General features: G+C 28.7%; 1 protein-coding gene across 1 annotated transcript; it reads right to left on the bottom strand.

Annotated features, from left to right (window-relative positions):
* Positions 1 to 4813: 4813 nt before the first annotated feature.
* LOC114172292 (uncharacterized protein At1g66480) lies at positions 4814 to 8863 on the bottom strand. Its single transcript, XM_028056866.2, has 2 exons — positions 8191 to 8863; positions 4814 to 5159 (listed from the first exon to the last, which is right to left on the bottom strand). The coding sequence occupies exons 1-2, from the start codon at positions 8698 to 8700 to the stop codon at positions 5100 to 5102; spliced, it is 570 nt and encodes a 189-aa protein (XP_027912667.1). The 5' UTR covers positions 8701 to 8863; the 3' UTR covers positions 4814 to 5099.
* Positions 8864 to 19046: the final 10183 nt, after the last annotated feature.

Genomic DNA, 19046 nt, shown 5'->3' with positions numbered 1-19046 from the left:
TAAGTGTATTGGTAACAATGTAACAAATAATAAATATTTTATCGTTCTCTTTCAAGAATATAACATATGACAACTTTTCCATTTCCAATTCAATTAAACAACAAAAATCACAATAGAAATTTTTTTTTTTTTATTAAACAACTGATGTGTAACAAGAATTTAACATTATGTATTTACAATTCGTCAATACTAGACTTTATTCACTTCATCTTGATGATTCATCAATGATCTTAATTCCATATTCATGTTAAAACCAACTTACAAATATACTCAAATCTTATTTCTAGTGACTTGGAGCCTATGATAACTCATCAAGTTTCATTCCTTTGAATCCCCAACAAATGAAATCATACATTAATTTTAGGATTCCAAGATTACTAATAAACTAAGTTCTATCCCTAGATACAAACATCCATTAGATATACAATTTCAATTCTAAATTCTAAAATATTTTCCTATATCTCAAGAATCACAAATCAAACATAGAAATAATTCACATAGAGCATAAAAATGGAAATCAAATACTAACTTGAATTGGATATATATATATATATATATATATATATATATATATATATATATATATATATATATATATATATATATATATATTTCCCAGTCTGGAATTAAGGACCAAAACTATAACTATGATAATTAATTGTCGTAAAGGAACTCCCTCAACTTTCTCTTTATTTTTCACTCACCCCCAAAAAATTCCCCTACTTTTCCTTAATCTCTCATGTATATATAGGGTCTTTCAGTATCTAGTCGTTACCTTATTACCAGATTTTTAGCTAACCAACCTACCCACTTCTCCACTATTCTCTCCTGAAATCTCGCTAGAGGCTGTTACTAAAATTCAAGGATATTTGCTTGTCAGTTACTACTTATTTTACGCATTCTTTCTGCATCACATTTCCTCCTTTGGGGCTGTTGTTGGGCCATATCACTAGGCCATTTGCCTGTGTACAGGCGCGTTTTTACAGTTTGGCCGAGCTGTCCGACTTCCATTGAACGAGCTATCCGACTTACCATTGGACGAGCTATTCGACTTACCATTGGACGAGTTATCCGACTTACCATTGGACGAGCTATCCGACTTACCATTGGACAAGCTATCCGAATTACCATTGGACGAGCTATCCGACTTACCATTGGATGAGCTATCCAACTTGCCATTGGACGAGCTGTCCGACTTATCATTATGAAAATCTTTGATGAACTGTGTATTACTTGAAAAACCATATCAGATTCTGACTTGGAGGCGAGGAGAGTACAATATACATACATACATATATATATATATATATATATATATGTATATGTATATACATATATATGTATATATATGTATATATATACATATATATATATACATATATATGTATATACATATATATATATATGTATATATATATATATATATATATGTATATGTATATACATATACATATATATATATATATATGTATATATATGTATATACATATATATATATATATGTATATATATGTATATATATGTATATACATATATATACATATATATATATATATATATATATATATATATATATATATATATATATATATATATGAACAACACAATTTTGTATAAAAATTTAGTAATTTATATCTAATTTCAATAAATAGAAATTGCTCTTTATGGTGGAGAATCTAGGGTTTTACAAAATTGAAGAATAGGTAAAAATTTTAAATCATAAAGTAGAAGCAATCTCTCTTCCAAGGTTTTTGACATTTGTTCCAATTGTGCCTCCCATTCACATCTCTGCCTTCAATTTCATAGTCCATCATGCTCTCCAACCCAAAAGGGGTAAAACTTCCATGGATGAAGAAGGAGACCTAAGAAGGAGAAGGGAGAGTTTTCCAACAACTCTAACAACCTCCAAGAGTCTCTCCCAAGCACCCAAGTTGTTTATATTCGTGCAAAATGAGAAATCTCCTCAAACTCTCATAAACATGATTAAATAACCATATTCATGTCTCAAGGTCGACATTCTTGCCAAATGAAACCTAAAAATCGATGCTTTCTCACTTGCAACTCGTTGGGCGAGCCATAATTTTTTCTCAACAACTCAAATACTGTAGGTTTAAGCTGTCATTTTCGCCTAGCAAGCCACCAGATCGCCCAACGATAGGTTTTTTGCCTTTTGGGGTTGATTCATGGAAGTATATACCTAGAGGTGAGTCATTTCTCCATGTTTGCAGTGCTGGGAGTGATTATAGTGCTTTTTGACACAACATTTGTCTCAAAATTATTCTTTCTTGTCCACTCATGCTTTCTTGAGTTCTAGCTTGTTTTCTTCTACCAGAATTGTTTCCTATTCACTTATTTCACACACCTCAAGAGAGATTAGAGATAAAAAAAACATAAACTAACTAAAACACAAGAAAACACAAAAACACACTTAACTTTAGGATAAAACAAGATAAAAGCTAGGAAAAATTAATTTTATTCACTAAAACAAACACCAAAAGTAGATAAAAATCACTCTTATGGAATATCATATACTTAGTATATGTAGAATATAAACCTGACCAAAAACTAAATTCGTAATTGACATAACACTTTCACAAATGGTGTTAATTAATGTTTTCTTCATGAAGAAGAGGTACGAAAGAGATTTAACATTAAAGAATTATAGATTAATTATATATACATAAGATCATGACATCAATTTTACATTAAAATCTCAATTTCTTTTATATATTATTTATTTATTTTTTTCATCTTTATTTAATGCAGGACTTTCGAGTTTGTTTCAAAATTTTCGATACAAATAAAGTAACATAGTAAAATAAGTAGAAAGAAAAAAAGTTCTGCAATTTGGACTTAGTAAGTTATATTGAATTTGTGAGAGAAGTAAAAGCAAGTCTTGCAGAATACCTTCTCAAATAAAAGTGAAAAATTGTAGATGTGATGAAAATTTGAAAGGAAGATTAGTCTTATAATACTTTGAAATTCTACATGAATCTAATACTTCAATTATAGTAGTTATAAAAAAAAAAAGAAGAAATAAAGATTGTGAACGACATGAACTATGCAATTAAAAATTTTGAGTATTGTCAATATTAGGCATTAGGTTTAGCATGTATTTATAAGCAACAGCATGACAAATAGTAAGCTATGTTTTTAATTTAGAGGAGTGGACTGTAGTAGAGAAAAATAAGGATATTGTAACTTTCTTCTGCTTAACGACTTTACCTTTAATGGTTGTATTGATAAAATATATATAATGTAAAAGTTTTTAAATTAGACAAGTTGATATTAATTCATATATGATAAGGGTTAGGTGAACTTTTTTGTATTTTTGTTATCAAGTCAAATTAAACAGATTGCATGTAAAATGAATATTTTTTCAGTATTAAGTATTGTGAATATTAAAAACAAATATTAATAATGTATTGAGAATATTAAAGTAATATAAAAAATTATTTAAGGGTTGTCTGTACTAAAAATATTTAAATACTTTTAATAACTTTTTTATCAGTCAGTCAGAATGTTAAAAGAGCAAAAACAGCCATGAATACACCAAGTCAACACCCCTACATTATAAGGTTTGAACATCATAATCTTATAATATATCTCATAATTCTATTATTAAAATCATTTAAAAAAAATCAATTATTCTTATTAAAATTGGAAATAATATAGAGTTTGTGAGATGGGAAAAAAATGGCATGTTAATGTTGTTTGACTAATATGTACACTTATAGTAAAATTAATTTGCATCGTTTATCTGTTTTACGATTAAAGCATACAGTTTCATTTATCATTTAAAAAAAAGTGATAAAAGATTAAAACGTAAAGTGAGATAAAATGTTAAATAAAGAAAAATTGTACATTGAAAACAAATTAAAATTTATGAATTTGACGTGAGGCGACTTAGGAGTGTTAACACATTCTAATATTATTTATCACTAATTGAAATGAGTAAAAATAACACAATTACGATTAAAAAGGGAGGCTCCCAAAATTTTACAACAATTTTCACTAAATTTTAGCCAAATTATAAAAATAAATTTAAAAGAATAAATTAAAAAGAATAAATGTTCACCAGAACATGATCAACAATCAAACAACTTATATATTATCAAAATAAATTTTACACGCAAACTAAAATGAATGTTAATTTAATAAAATAATAAACGTAAATTTAATTTTCTATATGGACTAAAGTGTAATGTTAGATTACAAGTAAAGTAAGGTCTAATATAATAATAATAATTATTTATCTGGTTCCTTTTCAATAATATTTTATAAAGATAGTTGTTTGTATAGACAATCTTCTTAAATTTTAAAGATCCCATACTTATGGAATTATATTTACATATTGCTTTTAATAAAAATAAATTCATTTCATTGAAAGTGAACTAAAACTTCACCTTATCAACTATCTTTGCACATGACAAACACAAATGAAAGTTGAAAATATACTTTAATTTTAGAATATTAGTAGTTTTAATTTAATCAGAAGTATATTTCTATATGTATAATTGTATTATATTTGGAGGAAGAACTTCACTTATATATATATATATATATATATATATATATATGGTCAAATAACAATTTTTTTTTTTGTGAAAAAAATATGTGGTCTATTAAACTTAAAAATTTAGTAAAATAAAGTATTGAATACTTTTGAAATAGATATGGATTGTTTTTTTCTTTCTTTCTTTCTTTCTTATATACGACGAGTTCATGATTCACAGATGTACATAAGTTAGAGTTATTCATGATGTCTCTTTATACAGTTCAACAAGGTTATATATACTTTTCCCTACATACATTTACACACAATAATTTAAGGATTAATGTTATTGAAACCTCATACACTGTTATTCACAACTACAAAGGTACTGAACTGCATTTTAAGGTACTGTTCAGTGAAACTAATATAAGAAAACACCCATATAATTATTGCAATAGTTTGTGACTCATGCACAAAAACATATATCAAGAAAATGTAAACAACATTACTCTTAATCATATTTAACTAATAAAGCACCATGAAGCTCATTCCTTTTGTGAGATACTCTCTCATATTTCAAGGCTAATTTATGTAAAATATCTGTTCATGAAGCCACTGCTATAGGACTCCCTCCTTCACTGATTGGCATAAAACTCACCCTTTTCTGCAAGAATTGATAATCCAAAGCCATCAATTTATGATTACAAACTCTTCTGATCATGTAGATATGGAACACATAATAAATGCTTACGGTCAAAGATTCTACATCAATTAAAGATATGATAAATTTACAGTATATAAATGATAGAAATATTAATTTACAAGTTAATTTTCTTATGTTAAATATTAAGTTTAAAGTTTATTTTTTAAGGTAGTTTGAAACCTATATATCATAGCGAGATTTGTTGTTTGTTAGACTTATCATACCATTTGTCATGAGACCACTATTTTAATAATTAGTTTCACATTCAAGATTTATATAACTTGGAGAGAGTATATTGAAAATCTCACATCCACAATGATTAAAGATAAAACAAATTTATAACAAGTGAATGCAAACCTTATTTTATAAATAAATTTTGTAAGATTAAATTAAAGTTGTGGCTTCTTTAAGACAAAGAAACAGGCAGGGAATAGTTTAATTTTGGCAACGACTTTTTCATAACCAACGATAGTCACCATGCAAGTTTGTGTTTATTAAACCAAAGATTATAGTGGAAGAATCTTTATTCTGTGCAGACCCAACAACTTGAAAAGGACATGGTGCTTAACCCTTTTGATATGAGTTTTTGTATGCATGAAATGATGTTTAAACTGTTGAGCCATTACATTTCCTTTCCTTATCCATTCTGTTTTGCTTGTCGGCAACTATATGAATGTGAATGCAGAGGAATCTGTTCCTGTTTTTCGTACAATTGTTCAAATGGTTCTTTCTTATGTCATTGCTCTTTCATTTATGATGTTAGTTCAATATATTACATAGCAGGTGGAGATTGAAATTTATAAAACAGGGAATATACAATGATCTTATCAAGTTGCAGATTATATATATATATATATATATATATATAGACTTTGAATTTGAATTTAGATTTAACCTTTCATATAAATTCTTTATGCCGAGAACAAAATAAAGTTATAGGTCTTATAATGGCTTGATAAACCTAATCATTCCAGTATCATCTTAGAGTTTAAATATTTCTGAACTCAATTTTACAAATTTGACAATTCTTTAATAAAATATAAGTGTTATCTTTCTTCTATAAATCCTTTTATTTGAATGTGAGTTTAACACTATAGTTCATTCTCACAAAATTGTCTTATCTTAATTTGATGTAAAATCATCTAGTGATCATTTTGTATCAAGACTTTATATGTACATCTAGTATAAACATAATCTCTAATACTATATTAGAAACTATGTTTAAGTTTAATTAATCCCCATAAAACTTATTTTGAGATTTACATGTTATATCTAGTTTGTGTGAACATAAGCTCAAGTTAGATGAAAGAATTTACCATAGTAATACTCTAAGGGAAGAAAAAATGTTAATGAAAATTTAATAGCTACATTGTTGTCGGCTTTGTATGTTAATAAAATATCTCAAGAACTTTCATAAGAAAAGCAAGTTCTGAAATGATTACTTGTGTGAAAAATTTATATGAAAAGCTCTTATTATGTTAGAGTAAGTACTATATTGAATACCATATACAACTTGTAACACTATTAAATTTACATCTTGTACATCTAACAAGTCCTTCATGGTCAATTTTGTATATAAAAATCGTAAATGTTTTAAAAGAAATTATAACTTTATATATATATACTAAAAGTTAAAAAAGTGTTTAACGTAAGAAATGTTCTTAATTATAAATAAAGAAATAAATACTAACAAATTTGTTTTGTGCGAAATATACATAATGATTGACAAAAACGTCTTTATATTTTTTTGTCCGTTTTACAATTTTTCTATAAATCATTGACCATGTGACCAGCAATAATGATATTTAAAATTAAAAATAAACCAATTCCATTTATAATAATATAGAAGGTGATTGAACCCGCTACGTCAACTTATTCACAGAATCAATTCGACTTCAACTTACAAGCATTGACTAAAACGTCATGGATCGAAATAATGTTCGAAAGTATGTTTCGTTTATGTTATGCAACTCCATTTTGTTTAATAAATAGAAAACTGGATTTTCTAAAACTTTCTAAGGTAACAAGATGATTCAAAACAATACAACATCACTTAAACATAAAAATATTGTGAAAACATAAATGAGATTGCTTTGTTCAAAAAAGATGAGACAGATTATTTTCATGTAAATTATAAGTTTTATTTCGTAAAAAAATATTGAAAACAGTTTATAAACACATTCTCCAAACACTTATATGTAAATTCTTATATGTTATGATATAAATTTAAATAAAGTAAAATAATACTTAGATATATATATAGTCACCTCTAGTGTCTCGTGTATATAAATATTTTGCCGATCAATAAAAATGGTTTTGTCCTTGACAAATTACCAAAATTTATTTTGGGTCTATAACAATATTTTTCAAATTTTTACTTCATTGTTTTCCTTAAATTTTTTCAGACAATTAAACAGTAAAATAAGGGAAATTTGGTCATGCTTACATCAGCAAAACAAAATAAAATAAAAATTATTACATTTCTTTTATCAGAAATCAAATACAATTTATGATAAAAAAAAATTATTTAAGTCCATTAGAATTTGATATGTTCAAAAAAGATTAAATCTTAAGATTAAGCAGTGGTAATATTTAATGATGCTGCTATACACATATACACATGTTAAGAATTAGTGCATGTAAAAATATATTCTTGCATGGTAAAGTCTTATGGTTGGAAAAAAAAAAAACCCATGAAGAAGCATTACTTTTTTATTAACGTAATTTTCTCAAAACTTATTATATTCTGACTACATTATTTTTTAATTATCCATAAAAATCAATAACTTATTTCATACTTACAATGACATCATCATGTAAAAGTCCTGAAATTATATATTCAGTTAAAAAACACAAACTGCTATTATTCAGTTAGAGTCAATCAACATTAATTAATGGTACTAATTAAATTAATTTAGAGAATTTCACATGAGATAAAAAAGAAGAAGATGCTTATAATAATTTTACATTTTACTTGCATGAAGAAACGTACCTGACGTGGTTTTGAACCTTCGCCGCTTTTGGCCATGCAGAGTCCAACGATCTTCTCCGCCGCCTCCGCCTCCGTTTCGCACCCTCGCATCGCCCTCTCCACCTCCGCCTTCGCCACCCGCATCCTCAGCCTCACTCCGCCGTTCTCCGCCCCTTCCATCCCCTGCCCTTTCATGATGGTGAGGTCCGACGCAGACCTCCGCGCCAGCACCAGGCTCTCCAGCCTGTCCTTGGCGCTCATGTTGATCCCCGACCGCACCCTCCGCGGCGCCACCATCGCCTCTCGCGGCAGCTCAACGAGAAAGTACAGCCTCTTGGGCGCCAACTCCCGGTTGGCCTCCAGCGGCCTGGCCCTGACGCCGTAGTGCTTGACCGCCTCGGATTCCAACAGCACCAGCCCCGGGTGGTCCTTGAGCACGTCGCAGACTCTCACCGGAGTCTTCAACTTGAAGGTTTCGCCGTCGATCTTCATCACCTTCGTCGTTTTCTTTCCTCCCAAGGCATTCCCCATTGGAATGTTATGAAGTGAAAAGCTTGATTCTTTGATTATGGTGATGATGATAACAATGGGTGAAGTGTGTGCAATGGAAGACTCACATGTGGGAGGTGGTGGTGGTGGTTGTGTTGAAAGTTGGACTTGGAGGGTGTGAGTGTGTGTGTTTGTGGGTGGTTGTGGATTTATGTAATGTTTGGTCAATAAAATAAGGCAGTCTTTGAAAATCTTATTATAATCCATAAATTAAAAACATGGTTGTTACACTGTAATTTTACACTCAATTATCTAGGTCAAACTGCCTTTCATATTAATCTGATCAAAAGGAGAAAAATTGAAAATGAAAACAATTTATTTAATACGATTATATGGAATGAAACTGTAGATCTATCCTTACTCGATATGAATAAGTATCTAAGTGTAAACTAATAAAGTTGTTAAAACTTTTGGATTTTGCCTATAAAACAACTTGAAGACTCAAAGTAAATATTTTATTATTTATATAGTCCAACTTGATTAAAAGTTTCAACTTCTTAAACCTAAAAAATGTGAAGCTTGAATTTCTCTTGTTTAACTCATTTTATTACTTTATAAAATACTTAAAACAATTATTCTTACTTTATCAACTAAAACGTGATTTTCTGTTTACTAAATTTTTATTTTAATATAACTTGTAAAAATAATGTAAAGATATACAAAATATGTTTTAAATAAAAACATTACTAGTAAAATTGAAATATTATAGATATAGAAGATGTTTTAAGTATTATACATATATTTAACTATTTCATAAAAAAGAAGTAAAATTGAAATAAATTTCTCCAAAAACTACAATAGGTTTTTGCATAAAATAATTTATAAAATTTCTCTTATATAACCTATTTTTTTTCATTTATGATGTGCACTAATTTTATCTCTTTTTTACTTATTGAAGCATACATATGTGACCCAATATATTAGCTCTCAAACCACTTTTATATATGGAGTTGATTCATGACTGGAAAAGACAATATTTTATGCTCATCTCTTTTTATCATACATTATTTTCTATATTTTATATTTTTATTCCTGGTTCTCTTTTAATTGTATAATTTATTGTATGATTGATTAATGTTTGTCAAATGGAAAACACTAAATTATGCAGAGAAATTTGGCTTTTGGAAGAGAAAAGTAGAAGAGCTGCTACAGTGACACTCTTCTCTGGGTTGGGGTTTGGTTGTTTTTCAACAACTCTTCTTTCATCTTCTTATCTCTTCGACCATGCCACAAACGCCAATCACGGAATAACAAAACAAATTTTCTAATAACACCATGCTTAGATCAACACAGAAAGATCAAATTTTATTCAAATGATGAAATATAATAATGGTGCTGTGTTTAGCTCTTTAAATTAAGAGGTTTATCTACAAAAATGAGTTGTTAGTTCTATGTATTGTCACCCAACTAGATTGTTCTTCAAAAATATATGTATATTTTTTAAGCAAATATATATAGACATAAAATATATGTCTTCGTCTCTTACATTAAATTTAATCTGTTTTTGGTTACTTAATTGAACGTTTTCCTTGGATACAAGGAACATTTTAAATGAAACAAATATATATATATATATATATATATATATATATATATATATATATATATATATATATATATATATATTTATAATTTGTTTGAAGTATAAAATGTAATCAAGTAAGCAAGTTTAAATTGTTTGAAACAAATTATTTTTTCTTATAATAACTATATAAATTTAGGATATTTTTTAGATGCTGTTAAGAATAATAATAAGTATATAGCTTTTAAAATAATTTTATTAAAATAACTCGACCCTCTCAATGCATTACCTTTTGAGATAAAAAAATGGAGATAAATTAACAGAAGATAACGTTTATCAATTTGGAATTTTCATAAAAAGTTAAAACTATCTTAATTGTGTGTGAGAAGAAATAGATCTTTAACTATACAAAATGACTAAAATAAACATTTTTCAAACTACATAAATTAGGAATAACAATTTTAAACTAAGTATATATTAACAAAATGACTTTAAAGTGATATTTTGTTTTTAGGATTTTAGATATAAATTGAAAGTTACACTTAAAATAAAAATAATAAATTTGAGTGAAATATAAGAAAAAAAATTACAAAGATAACTCGTGTACTTTAGTAATGTAAATCTCTCCTTTAGTAATGAAAATTACAAATATTTTTCATTTTAGAATAAGTCTATCAAATCTTATATCTTTTGTATTATATTTTTTAAGATACAAATTTGTTTATTTTCCGCATATCATATCTTAATTGAGTAAAGATTTCATTTTGTTATTGTTTCTCGCTCTCAACATATTTGTTTTCACAATATTGAAGTGTATGTTAAGCGCGTGAAAGTAGAAGCTAGAATTTGTCGCTTCTGCAAAACAAGATTTGACCTAATTTCATGAAACGTGTTGATTTTCTGAAAACTCAAACCAAACATCCACACGCAGAAACACAAATATTCCATTTTAATTGATATAATTTTTATGATCCAAACATGTGCAGTGAAATTGGTTGACCTTTTTCTTGCAGGTATCTTTGAAACACTCTAAATTTCACCACCAAAGGGTTTTGATGAGAGTAGTTGAAAAGTGATTTAGGTTCAAATCAATCTTTCTTTACATTATTCAGACAATGAGTGACTTTTTTTCAAAGTGAAACAAAAGATGTGACTCAAAACGAAGAAATCTTATGTATATATTAGGATAAATACTAAAATTAATATAATAAATATCAACATATTTATATTTTTAATATAATAAAAATATATAATTTTAGTAAAAGAATTCGATTTTTGTTTAAATTTTATTAGTTATTGAAATGATTAAATATCTCATTAATATTTAATAATTGTTATGTATGAAAAAAATATAAAAGTTGAAACACTTCTAGAATTTTTTTTATTGACAAAAAATGAAAAATATTAAAGTTAATATACAATTCATCTTAAAAAGAAAGTCTTCTATCTTCTATTTATTTTTTAAAATTTAAAATTCACGGTATTTCTTCAATTTTAATGACATTAAATTTAATTTTTTTATTAAACACACGATAATTATTGACCAAAGACTTATTTAATTATATAAGCTATTAATAAAATTTATATAAAATTAAAATTATTATATTAAAAGTGTAATTTTTTTACTATAACAAAAATGAAATATATTAGTATTTATTGTACTATACTCCTGGAAATAAAGAAATGATTTAAGGTTTGATTAGACACTAAAGTCCAAAGGTGAAGTCCAAATTGATGGGTGGGTGATGAAATTAGAAGTGGTGCATTTTCAAACACTACATTAGGCCAAGTGTGAATTTTTTCACTTCATGTTGAAAAGTTACACTTTTGCTTTCTTCTTTGGCTGACTCACTGTGCATGAAAACAAGCATATCTATTTATCATTGGAAGCTTCTAAAATGACAGAAACCCCCCTCCCTTTTTCTCCACAATATGCACCAAGAACTGAGGGCAAAACACAAGCACGTGTTTGGAATAAAATGCATCATTTTTAACTACTTTATTCAAAACTCAACCACGCTTAGTCCACAGTGTGTGAAGCCAAACACGCATATCCTGTAAAATTAATGCAAATGGACCATATCTATTAAAAAAAAGTAATTAATTATGTGAATATTTTATATTATTCTATATATTACATATTTGAAACATTTTCAACCTATTCTATCCACCTTCAATTTCGTTATAGTTTTAATTCCTGCCACAGTTTTATCATAATAGGATTGAGAAAAAGAAAAAAAATGCGAGTTTTTAAGATTTATATTAAGTATGTATATTTTTAGTTGAATTTCTATTAATTTTTTTATCCATCAAGTATTTAAGTATTTGATAAGTTTTAATTGAGTATCTTGTCATGTAATTAATTATTTTTACATGTTGTTTTGTGTTAATATTAAATGATGTAGGTTTATTGTTAACACGAGAGGTAGGTATCGTTGTTGGAGGAAACTAAACAATTTGGGATGAAATTGTAAAGGAAGTTAAAACAAAAACGAGTTGGAAGAGGATAAATGGAAATGAATAAGAAAGTAAAACAAAAACTTATGATGGAAGAAGACTGTAAAACGAGAAAGAGAGTGAACAACGTAATAAGCCATTCTTTAATACAAAAGATTAAACAATTTTTATATTTTATACTCAAACTATGCTGATTGAATTTTGTTCTAGTATTATAAATATGTCGTTTTTTTTTAGGTTGTGGGTATACCAAAATTAGGTTTTTTTCAAGCATTATTAATCAGATTTTAGTTATACTGCTTTAATTCGTGAATATACAAAGGTGCAATCTTAGTCTTTGTCAAGTGGGTGTACGTGATATCAATAAATTTCAATTAATTGAGGAACAAATTAGTACAACTACTATATATGTTAGGAATAATTGACCTAATTAGAATAAGAAGACTAAAATTACTACATAAGAAATAATAATCATAATATAATTATAATGCTTATAAGACAAAAATAAAACATATACTTGTCATTTCTTCTAGATACTCACACCAACAACAACCGATTTTCACACCTCACCTGCTTAATTTGTTGGATTGCTGGTTTTTAATAGCATCAACATATCATGCACTAATTTAATGCTTAGCAATGGTGTCTCATTAATGAGTATTTATTAAACATCAAATTGAGTATAATGGGAATCATTGAAAAATCGAATATTAAATTATATTACTTGTTTGGATCTTCCATAATGGGAATCATTGACGAAGAGCAGTTTGGGTATGCATTTTAAACAACCCATATAAATTACTCGTATAAGCGTCGCATGAAATTTTGACTAGGAACATTTGTTGTCACAGTTTATTCTGTAACAAACATTACAGAAATTGGATAAACTAGAGTCGGTAGAAAAATCACATAAAAGTAGAAAAGTTTATACTAGGTCGATATTAAAAACAGTAGTTTATTATTTATTTTGACTATGTCCTTTTATTTGTATTTGTGTAACTGTCACTTCCAGAATTTGTATTACAAAATTAAGTAATTCAAATTATTCCAATATATTCTTACGTTATTGTTGGGTTTTGGTAATACATAATAATAAAAAAAATATATTCAAATGATAATTGAAAAAGGTAAAAATAGATCATAAAATAAAAGTACGAAAAGTACATATTCAATTGATAATTGATGAACAACTCCTAATTATAATTTATTATAGACCTATTTCTTTAGTTAGACTTATATAAGATAATATTTAAAATTCTATCTAATATTACGAAGCAAGTCCTATATAGGATAATCGATGGGTCACAATATGTATTCATTTCAAGAAGATGATTGTTTTTTATAGTCTCCTAGTTGCTAATGAGATAGTGGAAGAAATAAGACAAAAATAAATAAATAAATTGAAATAGTAGTTAAGATAGATTACAAAAAGCCATATGATTGTAAGTTGAGAGTTCTTCTATTAGATTATCGGTGGACTTGGATTTTGTATACAGTGGATTGTTGGTTTAAGACGTGCTTAAAGTCATCCACCATCTCAATATTACAATATTAGTAATTGATAGTCCAACCAAACAATTTAATCCTTCAAGAAGGTTGATACAAGGTGATCTTGTAGCACCATTTCAATTTTTAATAGTGGCGGTGGCCTATATGGAATGGTAAATCAAGATGTGAGTGAGGAATTATACACAAGAAATTGATGTAGGGAGAAACAAGGTCAAGATTAATCTCCTACAGCTTGCTGATGATACATTATTTGTGTGTGAAGCAAACACAAAAAATATATTGGTTATAAAAAGTATTCTTAGATGCTTAGAATTAGTTTCATGTCTTAGGGTTAACTTCCATAAAAGTGAAATCGGAAGTACCACTCAAATACTTAGGTATGACTGTTGGAGGTAACCCAACAAAGCATTCTTTTTGAAACTAGAGATTACTAAAATTAAAAATAATTTGTCTAGATGGAAAGGGGTTTTTTATCATTTATTGGACGAATATGCCTAATAAAATCAATGATCATTGCCTTACCTCTATATTATTTCTCCTTTTATAAAGCTCCAATAGGAATATGCAAGATCATCATAAACCTTCAAAGAAATTTCCTTTGGGGATGAGGACATGAAAGTAGAAAGATTGTTTTGGTAAGATGGGAACAATTATGTAAAACCTAAACAAGAAGGTGGGATTGATATTAAAGACATTGAACTGTTGAAAAAAACATTATTAGCTAAATAGAAGTGGAGCCTAGGTATGAAATACCAAGGATTATGGAAGGATATCCTAGAATCGAAAAATGGATCTAGGAGAGGCTTGAATGAGAATACTAGAAAATAATATAGGTATTGGAAATATTTAAGTGAGGTAAGTGGGGAAAATGAAGAAAGGAGGTGGTTTGACCAAAACATAGAATAGGAAGTCAATTCTAGGTCCAGGATAAACTTTTGGAAAGATACATGAGTTGGAGAAGCTCCTTTACATATAAAGTTTCTTAGGCTATACGAGAAATCTATTATTAGGGATAAAATAATAATGGAGTTTGGGAGACGAGCCACTAATGGATGAGAATGGACAATCAAATGGAGAAGAGATTGGTTTGAGTGGGAAAGGATTCAATTAGTTGAATTCATAAGAGTAATAAATCAAAATTTCATTTAGAGAGAAGTCAAGGATTTATATATGTAGAAAGAGGAGGAGTAGATATATATTGTCAAATCTTCATATACAAAACTACAAAAGTTAAATATTGGTGAACATTCATATATGTATAAAATATTAATATTTAAGAAAGGTTAAATTAGGTAGAATGACTTGCATAGAATATTTCAGAAGGTACATAAGAGTAGGAGCAAATCCAAAAATAGGGCTTTATTTGCAGTTCACATCTTTTATAAATTTATTCTTTTGACTTCAAGAATGGTATACCCATTATTATAGGGCTTTATGTCATTAGTGGGTTTAATCGACTAACCCAAAATACAAAGTGATACTTAATTACTATAGAAGCATTTAACACCTCAAATAGATATTACTACATTCAAGAGGTACAAGCTTTCACATGGGAATGAATGACAGTATTGAGATACCTAATTTTTTGTCCTCCATTGCCCCATGTTCTTGTGGAAACAATAACAGAATATCAGGGAGCACAAATCATATCTTACCTCAATCATTGACTTCGTGGGATGGCTACTCCTTGGTTTAGATGCGTCTTCTTTTAGTGTTGACAGATTGGACCCTTAGAGGGTTACCTGCAGAAAGGACTCCAACTAGGTAGAGATAATATAAGTGGTATATAAAGTATACAAACACAACTCAAAGTTAGGAACAATAATAGAAATTAAATCTACATTTAACAACCTAGAAAGTACACATCTTAACAACTAATTAGAGGAGAGTAATAGGATAACCATAAACAAACAACCATAATTTGTGTAGACTACTTCCTACAAGTTTAAAAGTGTCAAAAAAGTCTATAATGAATACTAACAGCTGAAAAGTATGTAGGAGGCAAAATAATAAGTTTCCAAACCTAGAAATGCTCCCTAAAATAGGCTAAAACTACAAATTGCACTAAATATGACAATAAAATTTGGAGGTAACTAGCTTGACAAGTTCTAATATACACTAACACTAACACTAACACTGTCAAAATGTATTGATTTCTTAAAATTGAACCTTACAACCCAATTTCCCCAGCCAAAGCTAACACACCAATCTAGAACTACTCTACAAATCTAGAAATGTATATGTGCACGAAATGTATGTAAAAAATGTGTAAACAAATTGTGCAATTAAGTTTTAAGTGCCAAAATAAAGCTATGGATCAACTCAAGTTTTTAAATCTGCTTAAAACTCAAAATTTGACAAACTAAGACATAAACTTCAAGCTAGACTCATCCCAAATAGGCTAAAAGTTAAAAATTGAACTAAGCTAGAATTTTGGCATGCTAAGGAACTAGGTAGAGATAATATAAGTGGTATATAAAGGATACAAACACAACTCAAAGTTAGGAATAGTAACAGAAATTAAATCTGCATTTAACAAATTATACATCTTAACAACTAATTAGAGGAGAGTAATAGGCTAACCTTAAACAAGCAACCATAATCTGTGTAGATTACTTCCTACAAGTTTAAAAGTGTCAAAAAAGTCTATAATTAAAACTAACAATTGAAGAGTATGTAGGAAGAAAAATATCAAGTTTCCAAACCTAGAAATGCACCATAAAGTAGGTAGAGACATTATAAGTGGTATATAAAGGATACAAACAAGACTCATCCAAAATAAGACAGTGATGACTTTGATCACTCTTCAAAAATCTTACTCAATAAGTGAGATATATCCCCCTAATATGATGCTTTTAGGAGCATCTCTCTGTTTTACATTGCCTTCCGTGTGGGACTTAAGTAATAATAGGTTTATTACTTAATTCCCATGTTCTTTCACTATCACAAATGTAACATTGTCCTTCTTTGCCTTGTCACAAAACATGGGTAAAGTTCCTAGCCACCGTCGTTGGGTGTATAATCATTGTTACAGTGATAGGAGAGGCTTGAAGGAAACTTTTGTGATAGGAGTTTAACAGTTTATCCAGATGACTCGTCAATATAAATATAATGCTCTTAAGGAAAGGATTAGAAGTCCATGCATCAAGTGTGAATGTACTCATATTTTGAAAGACAAGGAGGTTAAAGTTCATCTATACAAAAAAGGATTCATGCCAGATTACTGGATTTAGACATTTCACAGTGAAGAATGGTCCTTTGTTTATTTGGCTGAACATGAAAGACGTCTTCCTACTTCAAGCACGGTTGTACCTACCTCTAAGATCAATCAAGCAATGTATATGAAAGAGATGTTGCATAATGCTCTTGGCCAACATGCTTCATTTGAACAAGTAGACGATAGTCGTTTAGAAGAGTCTCCAAATGAAATCACTCAAAGGTTTTACAATTTATTGGCAGAGGCAAATGAACCTGTATTTGAAGGGGTAAAGGTGTCAAAATTGTCAGTATGCATTAGACTTTTGGCCTTCAAATCCAACTGGAACGTTCCCAACCAAGCATTGGACCAAATTGCAAAACTAATTTTAGATCTAACACCACCAATTAATCCTTTGCCCAACAATTATTATGAAGCAAAGAGATTAGTTTCAAAGTTGGGATTGGAGTCTAAGAAAATTGATTGTTTTGTGAATGGTTGTATGCTTTTTTACAACAATGATAATGGAAAAAATGATGCATCCTTGCTCCAATGCAAATTTTGTGGGCAACCACGATACCGCACGATACATCCAAGATAAAGGCAAAAAAACTAATTCCATTGAAGTCCATGTTTTACTTGCCTTTAGTTCCAAGACTACAAAGAATGTTTGCTTCAATGCAAACAACACAACATATGACATGACATGATGAGAACAAAACACAAGGCATGCTACGTCATCCATCTAATGGGGAAACCTTGAAGCACTTTGATCGAAAGCATCCATCTTTCGCTATTGATCCCGTAACGTTCGACTTGGTCTATGTACAAACGGATTTAATCTGTACATTCAAGCATCGTCATCCCCCTATTCTTGTTGGCCTATGATTGTTACTCCATATAATCTTCGACCTGAGATGTGTATGACTAAGCCTTATATGTTTTTAATGTGTCTTATACCAAGTCCATCTAATCCAAAGGCATCCATAGATGTTTATTTACAGCCTTTAATTGATGATTTGAATAAGTTATGTAGTGGTATTTGGACGTATGATGTTTCAAGTAAACACCTACGAGTATTTGGATCTATCTGCTACATACATGTTCCTGATCAAAAGAGGCACAAGCTTGAAGACAAGACTATACGAGGAATATGCTTAGGATATAGAACACAATAAAAAAGGTATCGAGTTTACAACCTACAAACATAAAATCACATCATTAGTCGAGATGTGGAAGTTAATGAAAATGCTTCTTGGAATTGGGAAGAAGAAAAAGTTGTTAAAAGCAACACTTTAGTTCTAGTGCAACAATCTCAAGAAGAAACTCAAGAAGAGGAAAAAGCTTCAAGTACACTTTCTCCACCTCCACAAGAACTAGAAGATTCTTTACTAGAGTCCACTCCAAGACAAGTAAGATCTTTGGTAGACATATACGAAACCTGCAATATGGCCATGATTGAGCCTAACTGCTATGAAGAAGCATCAAACCAAGAAGTATAGGTCAAGGCTATCGAAGAAGAGGTTAAAATGATTGAGAAGAATAATAGTTGTGAGCTCGTAAACTGTCCTCAAGGATATGGGAGAAAAACAAAGTGGACTTACTACAATCAACTGTGACAATAAATCAACTATTGCAATGACA

Source organism: Vigna unguiculata, chromosome 2 (assembly GCF_037176805.1).
Source record: "Vigna unguiculata cultivar grain cowpea cultivar isolate G323 ecotype 2 chromosome 2, ASM3717680v1, whole genome shotgun sequence".
NCBI classification, from domain to species: Eukaryota; Viridiplantae; Streptophyta; class Magnoliopsida; order Fabales; family Fabaceae; genus Vigna; species Vigna unguiculata.
The sequence above is the reverse complement of the archived record's forward strand: the minus strand, read 5'-3'. Positions and strand labels throughout refer to the sequence as shown.